The 17,446-nt window shown below is 39.8% G+C and overlaps 1 protein-coding gene across 4 annotated transcripts in view; it reads left to right on the top strand.

Annotated features, from left to right (window-relative positions):
• The window catches only part of ARFIP1 (ADP ribosylation factor interacting protein 1), a 64,480-nt gene that overhangs the window by 38,802 nt on the left and 8,232 nt on the right, over nt 1-17,446 (top strand). For 3 of the 4 annotated variants that reach the window (XM_054028863.1, XM_054028862.1, XM_054028860.1), the window contains 4 exons: nt 102-210; nt 3,523-3,618; nt 5,794-5,906; nt 17,025-17,246. In XM_054028863.1, coding sequence (XP_053884838.1) covers nt 102-210; nt 3,523-3,618; nt 5,794-5,906; nt 17,025-17,246 — 540 coding nt within the window. The remainder of the gene's footprint in view (nt 1-101; nt 211-3,522; nt 3,619-5,793; nt 5,907-17,024; nt 17,247-17,446) is intronic. The other variant, XM_054028861.1, reaches the window with a different exon arrangement.

Genomic DNA, 17,446 nt, shown 5'->3' with positions numbered 1-17,446 from the left:
CAGAATTGTTTAAGATGCAATTGAAAGGATATTATGGTGCCTAAAAGTTTCCTTATCTAGGTTTTTATATGGATTTTCCCTTTTATTCAAACATTTCCAAGGATTTGAAACGTTCGTTACCAGTTGGACTTGGTCTCTCGGAAACCCAAATAACATCTCATGGCTTTGACAGCACCAAAGAGGGAGTCATTGAAGCAGGGCCATTTCAAGGTAAAAACTACTTGTATACCTACATGATTTTTACATTTCAGCAATTTACCTGATTTAGGCATATTTTTAAAGGCATAGCCTCTTAAGACTCTTTTCAAACTCTGTAGCTGTTTTACACTTCAGCATAAATAGCAGTTATTCTGATGTGCAATGCATACCTTAGGTGGTGTGAAATGTGTGTCTTCCTCAGTTGCTGGGTTGCTAAAATGAGAAATTGATATCCACTTGTCAAGGGGTTTTAATGAATACTTATATTAGATTAAGTAACTTTTAACTAGCCAGCAGTTAATTTTAATAGTTCCTTTCCTATAATCATGTTGGATTTCTTAATGAAAAGATTCTTGGTGTTACAAAAGTATGTATGCTATTTGATGGATACTGGTAATTTAAAAACTGCTATATTAAGAAGGGAAAATTTAGGTTGTTATAGTAAAAACTCTATACATAATTAGAGCTATATAACTAAATCACTGTTAGAGGTATTGTTCCCGTTTTAAACATAGCTCAGATCAGTCCCACTGTCAGTTATCACTCCACTTCACTTTTCTAAAGCAGATAGGATTACAGTGAAATTCTTTTTCCCAGCTCTGTAGTGGATTGTTCCAATGAGACTAAATTGTTTCCTCTTTATTGTGATCTATATGTTGTAAAGGTTCTTAGCCACCAACCATAAGAATCAGTCCTAAAAATGCTACAAAAATTTGGTTATATTGAAGATGGATCCACCATTTTACTTGCTCAGCATAGAGCTGCAGGTTTCTTTAATTTGAATGGATTTATTAAAAAGCTAACCTTGAGAAAAGCAAAATTATTAAACGATCTAATAATAGCACTTTCTCTTTAATCTACTGTCTGAAAATAAAGAATACAGGAAAGAGGACAAATGAAATCTTAATAAACCATTATATATAGTTTTACTTTATCTAGAGCAAGATTATGAATTTAAAAAATCTGACTGAATATTGAGTGAGCAGCGGTGAGACTGAGTCTTTGTAGTTGTAGGTATAACTTGCATATATCCTTGCTTTTATAAGTAAAACCTTAAAAATGCAAAAATGAAGCAAAAAAGTACAACTTGTTACATAATTAAAATGTCTCTGGCTCATGAGTGTTTGATGAAATATTCAGTACAGCTAAGAAAAATCTGCGTAAATAATAAACACTGCTTGCCATTCCCTTTTCTTTTCATTCTATCTCTAAGGCAGTAATACACTAGTTTTAACAGAGCAGGTACAACAGAACTAATATCAAAATAAAGTGTACAGGACGTTGTTCAAGCTATGCTAATAATTCTGAAATGTCATAAATGCTTAACAATGTAAGCAACAAAATTATTAATTTTCAGATGTTATAGAAACAGGGAACTTTGTGCTTTCTCTGTGTGAAACATAGATTATCATTAACTGACCTGAATTTAAACATAATACTCCAGTCTTTCTCCAAAACCAATTACTTTAGATTATTTCTAATTGTTTTTCCCAAATGAATGAGAGATGATGGAAATTAGGCTTTGAATAACCCAATAGACAAAAAGATAAAATATGATTAACGCCAAATTTTAAGAGCTTTGATTTCTATTCAGTAGAATGGATAAAAAACAAATACATGGGGGGGAGGGGAGCAAAATTAATAGGGATGGGATGGGGGAAGGAAGGATATTGTGAACAATGATGCTTAAGCAAAGTTGGATACTCTTGTGCCAGAAGCCAAGAAGACTTAAAGAATGAAAAGTTGTTTTTAGCTTGCTTACATTCCATAATTAGACACTGCTCCTGTAATAAGATCCTTGTGGGCAGACCTCTGTGCCTGCATGAATCCAGTTGCAGAATTGGAGACATTAGTACCTAAGGTATTGCCGCTCTTGTAAAACGTATCCTCATACTGTGACAAGATAGGGAAAGTTAAATAAATGTCTTTCAGCCTTAACTTTGTTTGTGTGTGCAGATTAATGATGTTGCTAAAAATTTTATGCTTTGCTCTTACAGTTGGAATAATGAGGGGAGACAAATTTTCCATGCTACAAGGACATGTATAAGAAACATATGCTGAGTCTTGCTTTGGTTATTTAAAGAGCTCTTTTGGGATGTTACTGAATTAATAAAGTATAACCTTTCTGGAAGCCATTAAAGGGTACATAATTTCTGGGGGCACATTGACCCATTAGGTTTTTATGCAGTCTTCAAAAAATGTTATGAAAATTAACATGCTCAGGCACAAAATTGACTTGCAATACCATGATGATCGATTTGGGTGAGGGCGGGTGGAGGGGGTTATTACTGATTTAGTCACCCATCAAAAAAAAGTATTTTGTCCTGGGCAAATGGGGTGAATTTTTCATGGTTGCGTCTATACAATTAAATTGACTATTTTATTACACCTCTACTTCGATATAACACTGTCCTCGGGAGCCAAAAAATCTTACTGCGTTATAGGTGAAACCACGTTATATCAAACTTGCTTTGATCCAGAGTGCGCAGCCCCACCCCCCCGAGCCGCTGCTTTACCGTGTTCTATCCAAATTCGTGTTATATCGGGTAGCGTTATACACCTCTACCCCGCTATATGCTTTCCTTGATGTGGAAGAGTATAAAGCTATGAGCTGTATCACTTGTTAAAATATGTATAATAGCTTTGGGAGCACAGCAGTCTTACTGTTAACACAACAATGCCCGTAACTCAATATTTTTAATATAATTAATGTTTATAGTAGGCCTTTTTCTGCTAGACAGAGAACCACACAGGCCAATATTTTAACAACCTAATGGCTCAATCCTGATCTCAGATACTTAAGCATTCTTGCTGCATATTATAGACATATAGCTACTACACTTCATTAAAATCTGTTCCTGCACCTGCTTATCTGAAATTGGAATTGAATCCAGAGTCCAAGTATCAACCCTCAAGGTTAGGAGTATTGCATAATAACGGTAGAGTGACTTTTACTTAGATAAGAAAAATCAGATTTCAGCTGAAAAGCAGCCATATTGATCAGTATGAAAGTCATTTTATTTGTTTTCTTTCTTGCCTCCTATATCTGGCATTTTGTATTCATTACTTCCAGTCATACTGCCAATTTCTTTTAAAGAAAACACACAATTAAGTCAGGAATAACTTTGATTTCATATTAACAGCTTCTTCTTTCTGATATATCACTACCAGAAATTCCAAGAACTATTCCATACACTATTCTAGTTTTGTGTTGATGTTACAGGTATATCGCCAATACTAAAAGCTATCTCTGTACATAAAAGTACATATTTTCTGAGGAAAGAAGATGATGGGTTTTCATGATTAAATGTGTCCCCTTTTCAGGTTCCCCAGCATCACCCATATCATCCGTTATATCTCCTAGCAATGCAGCAGCTAGCAGACTGGCTGGACAAGGGAGTGATTTAATTATTCCCACAGGTATTCACAACACTGACTGGATACACTAGTGTTAGTGTTACACTAACATCTTTGTTACACTAACTCCTACTGCCTGTAATAATTTGACTTTTTTTACTAGGTGGGTGTGTAATTCCTGCTATTTGGTGATTCTGTCATTTCTGGGCTTCAACAGTTTGCAAAGTAACCTATGCTTTCCCTTCTGAACAACTTTTCCTGCTCCAAAGCATTAAGTATAATCTGTACAGCTCTTTACTTTTTATCAACAATAAATAAAAACAAATGACATTTAAAAAGTACTCTAGGTGTAATTGTTAGTGCTAAAGCAGTCAGCTTTTTTCTCTTTGCCAGCCAAATCAGAGACATGTTCTAATAGTCCAAGTATGAGATTGGATTTTGGAGTTCATAACACCCAAATTGGGCTTTGTCCCGACTGCCTCTGTGGCTTTGGTCAAGTTACTTAACCTCTTTGTGTCTGTTTCCTCCTCTTTTAAAAGGGGAGAATACTTAGCTACCTCAGAGGGGTGCTGTGAGGATTAATTACTTAGTATAAAAATTATGTTTTCAAGGTGTAAATCACATGTTGGTGCTCAGTGCTATAAAAGAATGTCTGGAGACATATGCAGAAGCATCCTGTTTTTACAAACCCTTGTTTACAAATAACCTGGCAAGGTTAATACATAGTGTTCTGTATTATACGAGATGTGGCAGGTGCAGGGATAGTCTCTCTCTTTTTCTCTCTCCAGTTTAAATGGGCTTTCTGAATAATTACACCTTCATATGCCGATGTGTCTTCTGCTAATAATTCAGTTTTTCAGCCTGGAATGCTATTGTAAAGCCTAATGACTAAACTTTCTTCCTTATAACTTGCTTTTTTCCTACCTAAAGAGGGACGGGGGCCACTGTCAAGTATCCTTTTTTAAATAGGTTAGGTTTTTAACTCTGCCATGTGTCTAATAGTTCTTTAGGAATGTGAAGAAAAACATTTCCATACTGACTCTGTCTTGCAATTGATGCCAGGCATTTTATTTTGCTGTTCTTTAGAAGTGAAGTCAGCAAGGGTCTGTATATGCTACTAAGTACACTAACATAGCATCAGGAGCCACGTGGAATGCATGTAACTCTGAGAATTCGTCCATGTATTAGCAAACTACCATGCTCTTCGTTAATTTTTTTTTCATTTGTACAAAGCTAAAGAGCACTTGGCATAAGTTGGGTGGTCAGTGCATATATGGCAATGGAGGGTGCTGCCAACAAAATGGCAGCAACATTTTTTACAATTTTGATATTGGGAGTCAGCTTTTCAATTCAAAATCAAAATGTGCAATTTGAATAACATTCTGTACTGACTGGTACCTGCAAAAAGTTGGGACTGATTATAGTGTACTGATGGTGACCCTTTATTCTGTTTCACTGCTTGCTGTGGTTTCTTTATTGCTGATTTTGAATGAGGACTAATGAGTTCCACTATCTCCGTGAATGAGGACCTAATAAAACTATGAAGTACACTAACCTTTTTACATGCACAGGAGAGTTATGATTCTCCTGTTAATTTTAATTAAACATGTTGAGGATAACAGCAGCATGATCTGGAAAAATGTGAATGTCTTACTCTTATGTTAACAAATATTGCTTTGACAATTCTGTACATCTTAAGTTGGCTGTACTTGGTGGCAGCAGTTTGATTGTACTTTATATACTTCTGTAACTTACTAACAATGGCTTGTAGTGTGTAAAAGTTTTTTAGGTTGGCTAATTCCAGCAGAATGTTGGACTGTTAGACGTTGCCTAAATGCTGTTTTTAAATAACTAAACAAATATCTGAATTACTTGTTGAGGGTAGTAAAAATTCTGTACAGAAATACCCATTTAACTTTATCATACTTTCTTACTCAATCTAGTGTGTGTTTACCTAAATTATTCACTTACACAAATATTCTGGTTTGATTTTAAAATCAATATAGATATACTTCCCTTTATTGTATGCACTTTTAGGCCCGATTAGCACAAAACTGCTTTTTGAAAACAGTCTTTCATGTCCATTTACCAAGCACCGTTCACATAAAATCTAGTTAGATGCATAGTTTGCTTTTCCATGCACAAGTGCTGTTTTATGACTCTTTGGATATGCAGATATATGCTTGACTTTTTTAAAAAACATGGGTCCTAAAGATTTTCTGTGTCTTACTTGTTCAGGTGGTGTAAGAATGCAGCAGAAAAGTGGGCCAGTTGTTCTAGCAGATGAAGTAAAGAATCCAGCGATGGAAAAATTGGAGCTTGTGAGAAAATGGAGCCTAAACACTTACAAGGTTTGCAAGTTTACACATGTATATTTCTGTTGCTGTTTCCAGTCTATTGCTAATGTAAATTAAAATTTGTATGCTCCAATAGGATATGTTTACAATGTGTTGAAGGATGCAGCATGTTATAGATAGCTAAAAATCTGTCATTGTTATGGAGAAACATATATTCTGAATTGATGTAGACATGACTTGGTAAACTAGGTCTCTTACTGATTTGTTCTTTTTCCCTCAGATTTTTTAATCTAGGTTAGAACTCCAGAATCTTCTGTCAGAACCTACATATGTGCAAGATTATGTATAGATCTCTTAATTTTTTTATGATGCAATGATAGCTTTTAAACCTTATTTACATGACAAAATTGGGAGTCAATTATATTTTCCCCACAAACATACTTACTTGAGCTAAAACAAGTTTAGTGAACTTCAAAACTAATGCATAAATCCTACGTCTTTTTGCTAGTGGAACTGCTACGTTTTATATGATTTTTCATTGGGTAGCATTAGCTGCAATAAAAATGTGAAATACGGTTGTTTTTATCACCAATTATCAAAAATTTCTCTTAATTCATTGTCATTAGTTTTCTGACCTCTCATCCCTGCTGGATTTTTTTCAGTTTTTGAATTTGAGATTACATCTGGTACCAAGGTGACTTCTTTGAAATTTTTTTGCTCTGGTATTTTTTTTATATTTCCATGGCATTTCTTGTGTTCAAGTGCACCCAATAACCTGAATTTGATGAAATAGTGCAGAAACAAGTGAATAAGTAATAAAATGGTGATGATAAAGCTCATTTATTTTGCTAGTGACAATTACAAATGGCTCCCCCATTGTCCCATTTTTCAGGCCCTTGACATAAGGATATATTAGTGCACTTGTGGCAGTAAACATACCACTGCCAAGAGCTCTAAATTTTGCCCAGTTCAGAGCAGCAGTTCCCTACTCTTCCTGAAACTTGGCTGACGGAGAGCTGGAGGGAAGGAATGGGATTATATGTGTATCGGTGTCAGACTCTTCACCACTTCTTCAGCCTGTGGAGAAGGGAATGCTTTGGAATGGAGAATCCCCACAAATCTAAGAACTCAGAGAGAGAGAGAGAGAGACACCCCCATCACTACCGGGATCTCTAGTTGAGCTGAACTCCTTGAGATTACAAAAATTTCCCCATTTTTGACTGGGATGAAACTAAAATCCTTTAACGTCTTTCACAAGAAAACCCAAAACCTAATTCTAACCACTGGGCTCTCCAGCCTCTCGGGATGTGGGTGATGCAGGTTCAAATCCATGCTCTTAATCAGTCTTAACAAGGACTTGAACCTGAATGTCTGACGTCCCTGGTGAGTGCCCTTAATACCAGGCTATTGGCTGTTTTGGGGTGGTGTGCGCCCTCTTGTTCCAACCAGAAATTCCACCCTGGACTTCAGAAACCTTTCTGATAAAAGTTTTGACAAAACTGGCAAGTTTCCACAAAAAATTTTGGTTTCAGCTGATTGGCATTTTTTGCTGGGAGAAACAATTTAATCAAAATTCCCTATCCGTTCTAATCGCTGGTACTCTTAGATCTGTGTACTGACTTCCTCTTTGATAGGGGTGAGAATAAATGAGGAAATTTTTCAGTAGCAAATGTGATGCTGCTAATTATAACCAGTTCAAAAGATTTGTTCAGGACAGAGGCCTGCATCTTTTTTTTTTCTTGCTCAGTTCCATTGGTTCAGGGACTTCTAATTTCATGTAATCTAAATTGCAAAGGTCTGTCCAGTTGCTATTTCTGCCTACCATGTTTCGTTTGAGAGGGAACTAATATTTTGCCTCCCCTTGTGAAGAAGTTCTTGGAAGTTCTCTGTACCCTCCAGTCAGGTAGCCTGCCAACCCTTGGGATTTGAATTGGTGCTCCACAAACTTTTGTTGAAGGGCCCTTGATCTGGCTTTTTGTTCCACCTCTTACTAAAAGACTCCTTCCTGCTGGCCATCATCTTGGCTCAAAGTTGCAGGCAGACTGCTCATTCACTTACTGCAGTCTTCTACAAAGAAAAGGTGGCTGAGGCGTATGCAAAACCTTGGCAAAGTCTCAGTTATTCATTTGAAACATTATATCTCTGCCAAGTTCTTTCCAAAGCCACGTAGTCATCTCAGAGAGGTCAGGCTGCATGTTTGACTTACAACAATGTAGAAAACAAAGCGAAACAAAAACCCACATTCATTACTGCTCAGAGTGCCCGCACTAAACTTTTTGGAACATGGAGTAGGATGTGTTTTTGCCTTAAAATCCAAAGGTTAAACATTTATTGCCTAAAGCTGCCGGATGAGTGAGTTTGTGAATCCAGATCATGTATGATGTCTCTGAAGTCCCTATGCTAGAACATTTTTGGGCTTTTTCCACCAAAAGGATGGGATAATTCAGGGCATACTTGCATAACATGCCCTCATTTGAAATCTGTCTGGCATCTATACAGTGGTTGGTGATTACATTTATGAACCCCTGTACCTCTGTTCTGCACCAGGAACAGATTATTAATTTGGGAGGACAGTGCTTTGCTGTGTGTGACTAGTGCGTTTCCTGGGTCCACCTCAGGGAGGTCATTGCTGGCTAATTTCCTGCACTGTGGTTCTGTGGGGGCACATATGTGAAGGAGAAAAGGTCACTTACCTTGTGTAACTGCTGAACTGTGAATGTATGGAATCTATATAGCCACACCAAAATCTGCTGCCCCTAGTTGGATGCCCAAATACTTTCAGGGCTTCTGGTGATGGAGAAATTGGTAACAGTTATTGATGGGGCCAGGGGGCTATTTATACCCAAGGCAGACATGCTTTCCACTAACACTGCACAGAATTTTCTATGGCTGCCTGCCTAGGTATGTAATTCCTACGATACAGCTCTGAACGCATTTGTAAAACAGGAGTTACATCATCTAATAACCCCCTTTAATGTCAAATGAATTAGCAAACCTTTACTGTTGCACACCTTGATGGAATTTATATCCTCTAAGAGAGAGCTAATAGATTTCAGGCTCTGACTTCTTCTTTCTCCAGGCTACTCTACCTAGTCACCATTTAGAAATAATTCTTGCTGTGAAATGATTAATTGCGTAATCTGAATATAAATTCTTAAATCAGCCTACTTCTAGCTTCACATCACTTGGGACTTCAGTATCCATGTTGATTATTCTTACTACCACTTTGCCTTTAGCTTCCTTTCCGTTCCCAGGCATTCTTGATGGTGTGTGCCATTTTTCTCGACTACTGTAGGGGTCATACCCTGAACATTGCAAATCCTTTCATTCATTATGATATTGGGAGATTCTCCACCTGGTCACTCCACTTGGTTGTGGGACAGGGGAGGAGCGGCTCGAAATTATGCCAGTAGAAGATTGAGTTTAGCAGAGCCGACACCCACCCAAAGTGGATTTATCCAGGGCTAGATTCTCTTGTCCATTAGCTGGAAGACCCTGTATTAGTAATAGAAACTAAAGTAAATTGTAACAAGGGATAGCTCGAGGGAGGGATAGCTCAGTGATTTGAAGATTGGCCTGCTAAACCCAGGGTTGTGAGCTCAATCCTTGAGGGGGCCATTTAGGAAACTGGGATGTGTGGGTGTTTTTTTTTTTTTTTTTTTTTTTTTTATATATAATATAATATAAAAATCTGTCTGGGGATTTGTCCTGCTTTGAGCAGGGTGTTGGACTAAATGATCTCCTGAGGTCCCTTCCAACCCTGATATTCTATGATGCACAATTCAAGATAGAGGTAGATTTCATTTTTAGAAGGTACACGCTATACATTTTTAAGTGATGTATTTTGAAAACTTTTCAGATTAGTTTTACAGCTATATCAGAAAATGAATGATTGATGGTTATTTCATTCATCAAAGGTCATTGAAGCAGATATTTAGGAAGTCATTGGGAGGTGAAGTATCTCCAATTCGACAGGTTAATCATTAATATTTGAAGGATTTTCTTGCCATGCTGTATTAGGAGGAGAACATCACCAGACAGACATTTAAATTGTTTTAGTTAACTAAAACAACAATGTTATGTATTCTGGATTTTTTTCTTCAACAGTAAACATATAATATTATAACAAAACAAGCATTTGAATGTATTAAACATTCAAGTTTTTTAAAATCAGGTTTGTTTTTGTTAAAATTGTTTTTAATTAAAATAGTTTACTTTTTTTTTAAATATTTCATTTAAAATTGACTGTCATCTAGGTCAACATGAGAAACTTAAAATATTGGTTTCTGCAGCTAACTCAGTCGTCTTTACCTTCATTTTCTTGATTGTTCATAATCTGGAAAAGAAAAACAAGCTTTCCTGCTTTTTCAGGTCCCAAACGATTTCTCAATTTGGAATGAATTAGCCCAAAGGAAGAAAATATTCTTTCTACACCAGCAGAAGAAGCTACTGCTGTTAAGTGAGATTATCACTTCAACAGTCTCTGAATCCAAGTGCTTAAGTTCACTGGTGTGACTTTCTTTAAAACATCATCAGCATACATATATTTCTTGAATGGTTCACCCTTAGCTTTGAACTTTATTATAGTTGGCATTATGGAGGGATGATTGCTGGATGTCCATGTCATAGCCAACTCCTCTTCTTCAGCAGTTAAGGTTTGACCCTGGTACCGAGTATTGAGAGTATCTGCAAGAAAATGAGCTGGAGATAATGCTTGTCCCACTCGTTTGGGTTTTTTTTTTTTTTTTTTTTTTTAAGGCTTGTAATTTAACTCTGTCATTGCATATTTCTCTTTTTAAGATCTATCTCAGTTCCTTCCAGATTTCAACAGCATCAGCAATAGAACAGCTATTTCCCTGCATTTTGTTCAAGGCTACAGAAATTGGCTTCAGGGTACTCGGCATTTGTTCAACATTTCTCTTAAGCCCAATATTGAGAACTTTGGCTGTGACAGTGCCATCTATTTTTTCACGATTTTATTCAGATTAGGCCAGTTCTTGATACAGTGCTCAAAACAGTCCACTACAGAGTTCCAATGCACATTTTGTGGGAGAGTTAGCTTGGTTCCTCCCACTTTTTTCAGAGCAGCTGCTGCAAAGTGGTTGTTACGGAAGTATTTTGCAATTTCAACAACATTAGCCTTTATTTCTGGAACACTGAAGTCTTTGGCTAGGAGGTGCATCAAATGAGCACTGCAACTGTATGTTCTTCTTCGAGTGCTTGCTTATATCGATTCCAATTAGGTGTGCACGCACCGCGTGCACGATCGGCGGAGAATTTTTACCCTAGCAACACCCGGTGGGTCGGCTGTGGAGCCCCTGGGAGTGGCGCCTTCATGGCGCTGGATATATACCCCAGCCGACCCAGTGCCCCCTCGGTTCCTTCTTACCGCCCGAGACGGTCGTTGGAACTGTGGAGTGCAGCATAGCTGTCCTCCGCTCTCCCTAGCTTTTACTTCCCGGTTTGGTTAATTGTTCTAGTTCTTAATAGTTATATAGTTAGTGTAGTTTTGATAGTTGTAGAATCAGTTTTGTAAGTGAAGTTAGCGGGCTGGAAGGGGTCCCTCCCCCTTTCTCCCTGCGTGCCGCCCAGGCTCATGCTCAAGGCTCCGGGGTTTAAGCTGTGCTCAGTCTATTCGAAGCCTATGCCAAAAGGAGACCCCCACAACTCTTGTTTAAAGTGCCTCAGGGAGTCTCACCAGGCCGAAAAGTGTAAGATCTGTAAGGTTTTGAGGCCTCGAACTGAAAAGGAGCGGGACTTTAGACTTAAGCAGCTCCTTTATGGAGGCAGCCCTCAGCCCGGATCCTCCTTCGGCATGCCAAGTTCCAGCACTGAGTGCCTCAGTGCACAGTGCTCCGACGGCGACTTCAAATACTGCACCGTGGGGAGACTCGAATAGAGACCCACGGCACTGGTCCTCGCTGGCACCGCGTCCAGTGCAAGCACCTCAGCGCTGTTTCCTGTCCCCAGGACAGAAGAGACCTCACAAGCCAGAGGGGGCTGCCTCCCAACAACAGGCACTGGCACCCTCTTTGCCAACCTCAGATTTGCATCCGGCACTGGAGTGACCGAGGTTACAGGCGCCGTTATCAGCACAGTTGACTCTGGCACCGATGGAAGGGCCGTTGAGTCGGGTGTTGACTGGCTCCCCGACCTGCACCATGGTTGAGCCCCGACTTCCATGGACGCCGGAGATGTTTGCAATGGTGAGGGACCTCATTGCCCTTACAGAACCGGCACCGTCTCAGGCTATGGCACCACATCTCACCCGTGCGGTACAGTCTAGGGGCAAGCCAGCCCTAATACATCCACCATCTCCGAGCGTGGACGCTCGGCACCGTTCCTGATCTCTGAGCAGGTCCCGGCGCAGTTCTCTATTACGGCACCGGTCGTACTCACAGCCCAGATCTTACTCCCGGTACCGTTCTGCCTCGCAGCACCGCTCCAGACCTCGGTACTGTTCGGGCTCCCGACGTCGCTCCCGGCACCGGTCAGAGCACCGATCCCATTCGAGAAGCCGCTCCCGGCATCGCTCCCGCAGGCGGTCTTCATCGCGATCCAGGTCTGGATCTTGGTACCGGCATGACCATCGGCACCGTTCTCGATCCCAGTACTGCTCCCTGGCACCACGCCGACACCGTTCTCCTGTAGCCCGGCACCGCTCAGCACCGTTCCCAGCAGAGTCGACGCAGGCATGCTCCACACCGCCCTGGCCCTCGTGCTCCACCTCACGCTCTTCACAGTTGGACAGTGCCTCCCGCTCAGCCTGTCCCACACCAGGCCAAGCAGAGGATAATTTGGGTCACCGGCAGGATGAAACCCAAGACCCTAGCCAGGAGCCTGCACAGTGGTCCTTCTGGACCCCGTGGGCGTACCACCAAGCCCAAGGGGTTCCACCCGTGGCCTCCCGCTCAGTCTCTTCAGAGGCTCGAGTACCGGAGGCCACCATCAGTGTCTCCTCTTCCCCCCCCCCCCCTCGACCCCCCGGAGGGTATGGAGGCACCTGCACCTACCCCAATGCAGGCCCCAGACCCTGGTACAGCAGATCCTGGACATCAGGACCCCTCGCAACTGGACCTGCTACAGGGGCTAATGGATCCTGTGGCATATTCCTCATCTTCTCCAGATGAGGCAGTGGCGGGGACAACAACTTCGGGTCCCCCTCCGATAGACCTACGTGCTCACCAAGACTTTTACGCAGGGTGGCTCATAATATGGACCTCCAAGCGGAGGAGATAGTGGAGTTGGAGGACCCGTTGGTGGACATACTTTCAGCTGATGCCCCATCCGCACCATTCAGGCCAACGCCAAGACAATATGGCAGACCCCGGCCTCTATCCCACCCTCAAGATCTGTAGAGCAGCGGTTTGGTCATCCGTATATACCTTCACCGCTCACTATGTGTTAGTTCAGCAGTCTAGAGACTATGCAGCGTTTGGCTCAGCGGTTCTGCACTCAGCGATGTCTCACTCCGACCCCACCGCCTAGGTAAGGCTTGGGAGTCACCTAATTGGAATCGATATGAGCAAGCACTCGAAGAAGAAAAAACGGTTACTCACCTTTGTAGCGGTTATTCTTCAAGATGTGTTGCTCATATCCATTCCAAACCTGCTCTCCTTCCCCTCTGTTGGAGTAGCCGGCAAGAAGGAACTGAGGGGGTGCTGGGTCGGCTGGAGTATATATCCAGCGCCACTCCAGGGGGCTCCACAGCCGACCCACCGGATGTTGCTAGGGTAAAAATTCTCCGACGACCGTGCACGTGGTGCGCGCACACATAATTGGAATGGATATGAGCAACACAACTTGAAGAACAACAGTTACAAAGGTGAGTAACCGTTTTTTGTTAGCTTGGGACTCTCTCTCTCTTAATTTCTTCTCATCTTGGATACATTTGCAGCATTGTCTGTGACCAAGCTGTGTACTAGACATTTGAACTGTTTTTCACAGTTTGTTATAGCTTTTACAGTATTCTGCTGTGTGTGCATTTCCTGATGTATCAATTGTTTCTGTATGGAAGACCGTCCCTTCTTCTGTTGTGTCACAAGCACGTACAACAGGATCATTGTGGACATTGTTCCAACCATCAAGACTCAGGTTAACAATTTTATCCGCTAGACCTTTTGCACACTGCTCAATTTCTCTTTCCTACACTTTAACCAGCAATTTGCCTGCGACATCTGCTCAGTTGGGTAGACTGTATCCTTGTCTTAATGACTGAACCATGTTAATGAAGTATGGGTTCTCAATCATATGGAAAGGAGAGTTTGTTGCATAAACAAACCAGGCAATTTTTTCATCAATTACCTCTTTTTTTGAAATCTGCTGGTTCTTATCACAAACTTATCTATGGCTGTTTTTTTTGCTACAGGTGATATACTGTGGCTATGTGACATACATGATGTGACTGAAACATTATCATTGGTAGATAACTCTGAAACCACAGAAAATAATGGTGATCTTGAAGGTGGATAGTCTTCAGAATCCTGTATGTTGAGGATGGATTCTCCTAAACAAAATAAGTCAATGCAGTTATTTAATTATTATTACCATACTGCTCATTTAGTATTACTCATTGCATTCCCTGACACTCAGTACTACTTTAAAGGTAAAATTGTAAAAGGAAGATCAGCCTATTTCAACTATTTATTTGGTTTTTTTATCACAACTGCATCTAAAGTGATAGTACCATAGAGTGACAACTATATTTTTTGCTCAAACATGAGAATTCAAGAATAGTCCAGAAGGAAGACAGGCAGTCCTTGAGAAAAATAGTATGAAATAAAAAAGTTTACCAACCTGAAGATCCTGCATGTTCAGACATGTTCCTTTCATCATCTTCAACAGCTTTCTCCTGAGAAGGAACACTTCTCATGATGATGTTTCATTTGGGCAACCAGGCTTTGCATTTCTTTATTGCACTGTTTGCATTTTGCACGCATGCCTGTCTTACCCACAGGTAGAGGAACTTCATTAAAATATTTATTCTCAGTTTGTTTCTTCTCACTATATTTTTTTTTCCATGTTTCACATCATAGATTGCCCAGCCAAAGCCACCTACTTTATACAGGGCACCTGACCTCACTAAATATTTTGATTTCTTTTCTCTATCTGCTGGTGGGAGGATAGAATAGCCACATGTCTGGACTAACCCACTGAAAAGAAAAAAATCAAATGAGAAGATAACCATTTCCCCTCTCTTTAGGTTCTCTATTTAACTTCCTCTTTGTATAGTTTATCCTTTGGGGGCGACTCAGTTTAGCTGATTGCTATTGTAAGCTTTGAACACCACTTCTATAGAATCCTCACTCTTTTTATTCCTTTTCTCGCCCATTTGTGAATGTTGATTTTTAGGTTTGTTTTTTCCCTACGCTATGTTTCTGAAGCTGAATGCTTCAGAGTCCTCTTTGATTTTAAAATAAAAAACATTTTGTCATGTCTGACATGTTTCCTTACCTCTTGCTCACAAACATTTTTGTTACCCGTTGCTCAGATTTCCTCTTACATGTCCCTTCTTTGTAAGTTTGCATATCACCATCTCTGGAAAATAACCAGAACTTATCCTTACCCATACTATGCTTCTAATGCAACACTTAGTCATACTCTAATCACATTCTGTCTAATCTACTGCAATTCCTTTTATGGACCTTTTGTGGTAACTCCATACTCCTCAATGTGCATTTTCTCTCTTGTGCTCGCTCAGAAATGGTACAGTATTGCCTTCATTCTCTTACCTTGATAGCTCTGATTCCAACTGAAAGTTATGTGCCCGGCTGGTCATTTTTTTTAAATAACATTCTGTGGACTGACTCCACCTTTACCCCTCTGGTCTTGTCTTGTACTTGCCAGTTCTCCCACTATCTTGGGTGTCATCTACATTGTCAATTCAATTTAAAAATGTTTTATTGGCACAACAAAGGTATTCCAAAATATACAAGAAAGGGAACTCCTGAGTGTATCTGTATTTGAGAGAGAGTCTGTGAGATTGGGAGACACCGTTAAAACACTGATCTTGAAGTGTAGGCTAGATCAAACCATTTTTCCAAATCCTGCTATAGCCCTGCAAAGTCCAATACTGTGACATGTTTTGGAAACAGGGTTTGGTTTCATCTACACTGTAAGACTAAACTGTTGTAATCAGGTCCGACCTTCCCAACGCTGTAGTTGTGACCTTGAACATCTCAGTTCCATCAGGACTCTCTTCATGGAAGATCATTCTTCCACTTGCGCAACTCCATTCTATCTCGACCTCTGTCCGCTTCTCTTTGGGGCCACAGATTCCCTTCCTCTTTAAAGCTTGATAAAAATAGCTCACCACAGCAGTAAACCATTGTTTTACACCTAAGTATCTTAATGTTCTCAGTGCTGAATTTGCTGCTCACTACACCAATGAATTGCAAGTCAATTTAGGAGTTTTACTTCTGTGGCAGTAAAAGTAAACTTTAGTTTTTAAATCCTAAGGTTTAAGATATTCAACACACTTCTTTATAATCAGACAAGCACAAATTCAGTCTTAAGACTATCTTCCTATAAATTCCTCACCAAAAGTTTCCAGTTTCTTAAACATGCCTCCACAATATGGGAAGAAGCAATTGTGTTTCCTGAAATAGTAAGATTCTAAATGTTGAAATATAGAAACTTTCACTTGCAGATGCTCTATATCCATTAGGCCTAACTTTGGAATTAAGTGGAAAATGCCTGTGGGATTGGATGGTTGGGAAGATGAAGATGGAATGAATATTAGAATAGTTATTTAGAATCAGTAACGTTCTGGTTTATACTGTGTTTAATAAACTGACTTGAATGTACTGAACTAAATAATAATTGCTTTTACTTAATGAGATTCATCAAATCTAAAAAGTGAAGATCTGAAATCTCTCATTTGAGAATTGTAATTAGTTCTGCTCTTGATTTGTTAACTTAAATATTTTTATTAGTAGGAGTTGAGACTTGTCCAACAAATGTTCTTGCTGAGTCCTGAAAAACTTCTAAAGAGTTTGACATTTTTCTTCAGGTTTGTTGTGCAAACTTAAATTGGGAGGAGTGATTGTGAAAGAATTGCTTATAATTATGTACTCCTTGAAGCCAAGAAATGGTGTGTGCTGTACTGTCATGAATATAGAATTTTTTTTTGCTTTTTATAATAATTTTAAACTATTTGTTATGAATTTGCAGTGTACTCGTCAGATCATCTCTGAAAAGCTGGGCCGAGGCTCAAGAACAGTAGACCTGGAACTGGAAGCCCAAATAGACATACTAAGAGATAACAAAAAAAAGTATGAAAATATATTAAGATTGGCACAGACTTTGTCCACGCAACTCTACCAGATGGTGAATACCCAAAGGCAACTTGGAGATGCATTTGCAGACCTGAGTTTGAAATCATTGGAACTCCATGTAAGACTTTTTAATAGCATTAGAAAATAAAATATAAATTTGAGGATGAACTTCACTGGCTTATGCATGTTGTACAGTAGATAGCAGCTATCTTCCTAAATATTGAAGACTATGTAATAGCATTTGAGACTCTGAAGGAAATCATTGAAATTACAGTAAGGTCATGCAGTAGTTTTTAATGTCTGGCTTTAGTTGGAATT

The sequence above is a fragment of the Malaclemys terrapin genome, chromosome 5 (assembly GCF_027887155.1).
Source record: "Malaclemys terrapin pileata isolate rMalTer1 chromosome 5, rMalTer1.hap1, whole genome shotgun sequence".
Lineage (NCBI taxonomy): Eukaryota > Metazoa > Chordata > Testudines > Emydidae > Malaclemys > Malaclemys terrapin.
Note: the sequence above shows the minus strand (reverse complement) of the source record. Positions and strands in the feature narration are given on the sequence as shown.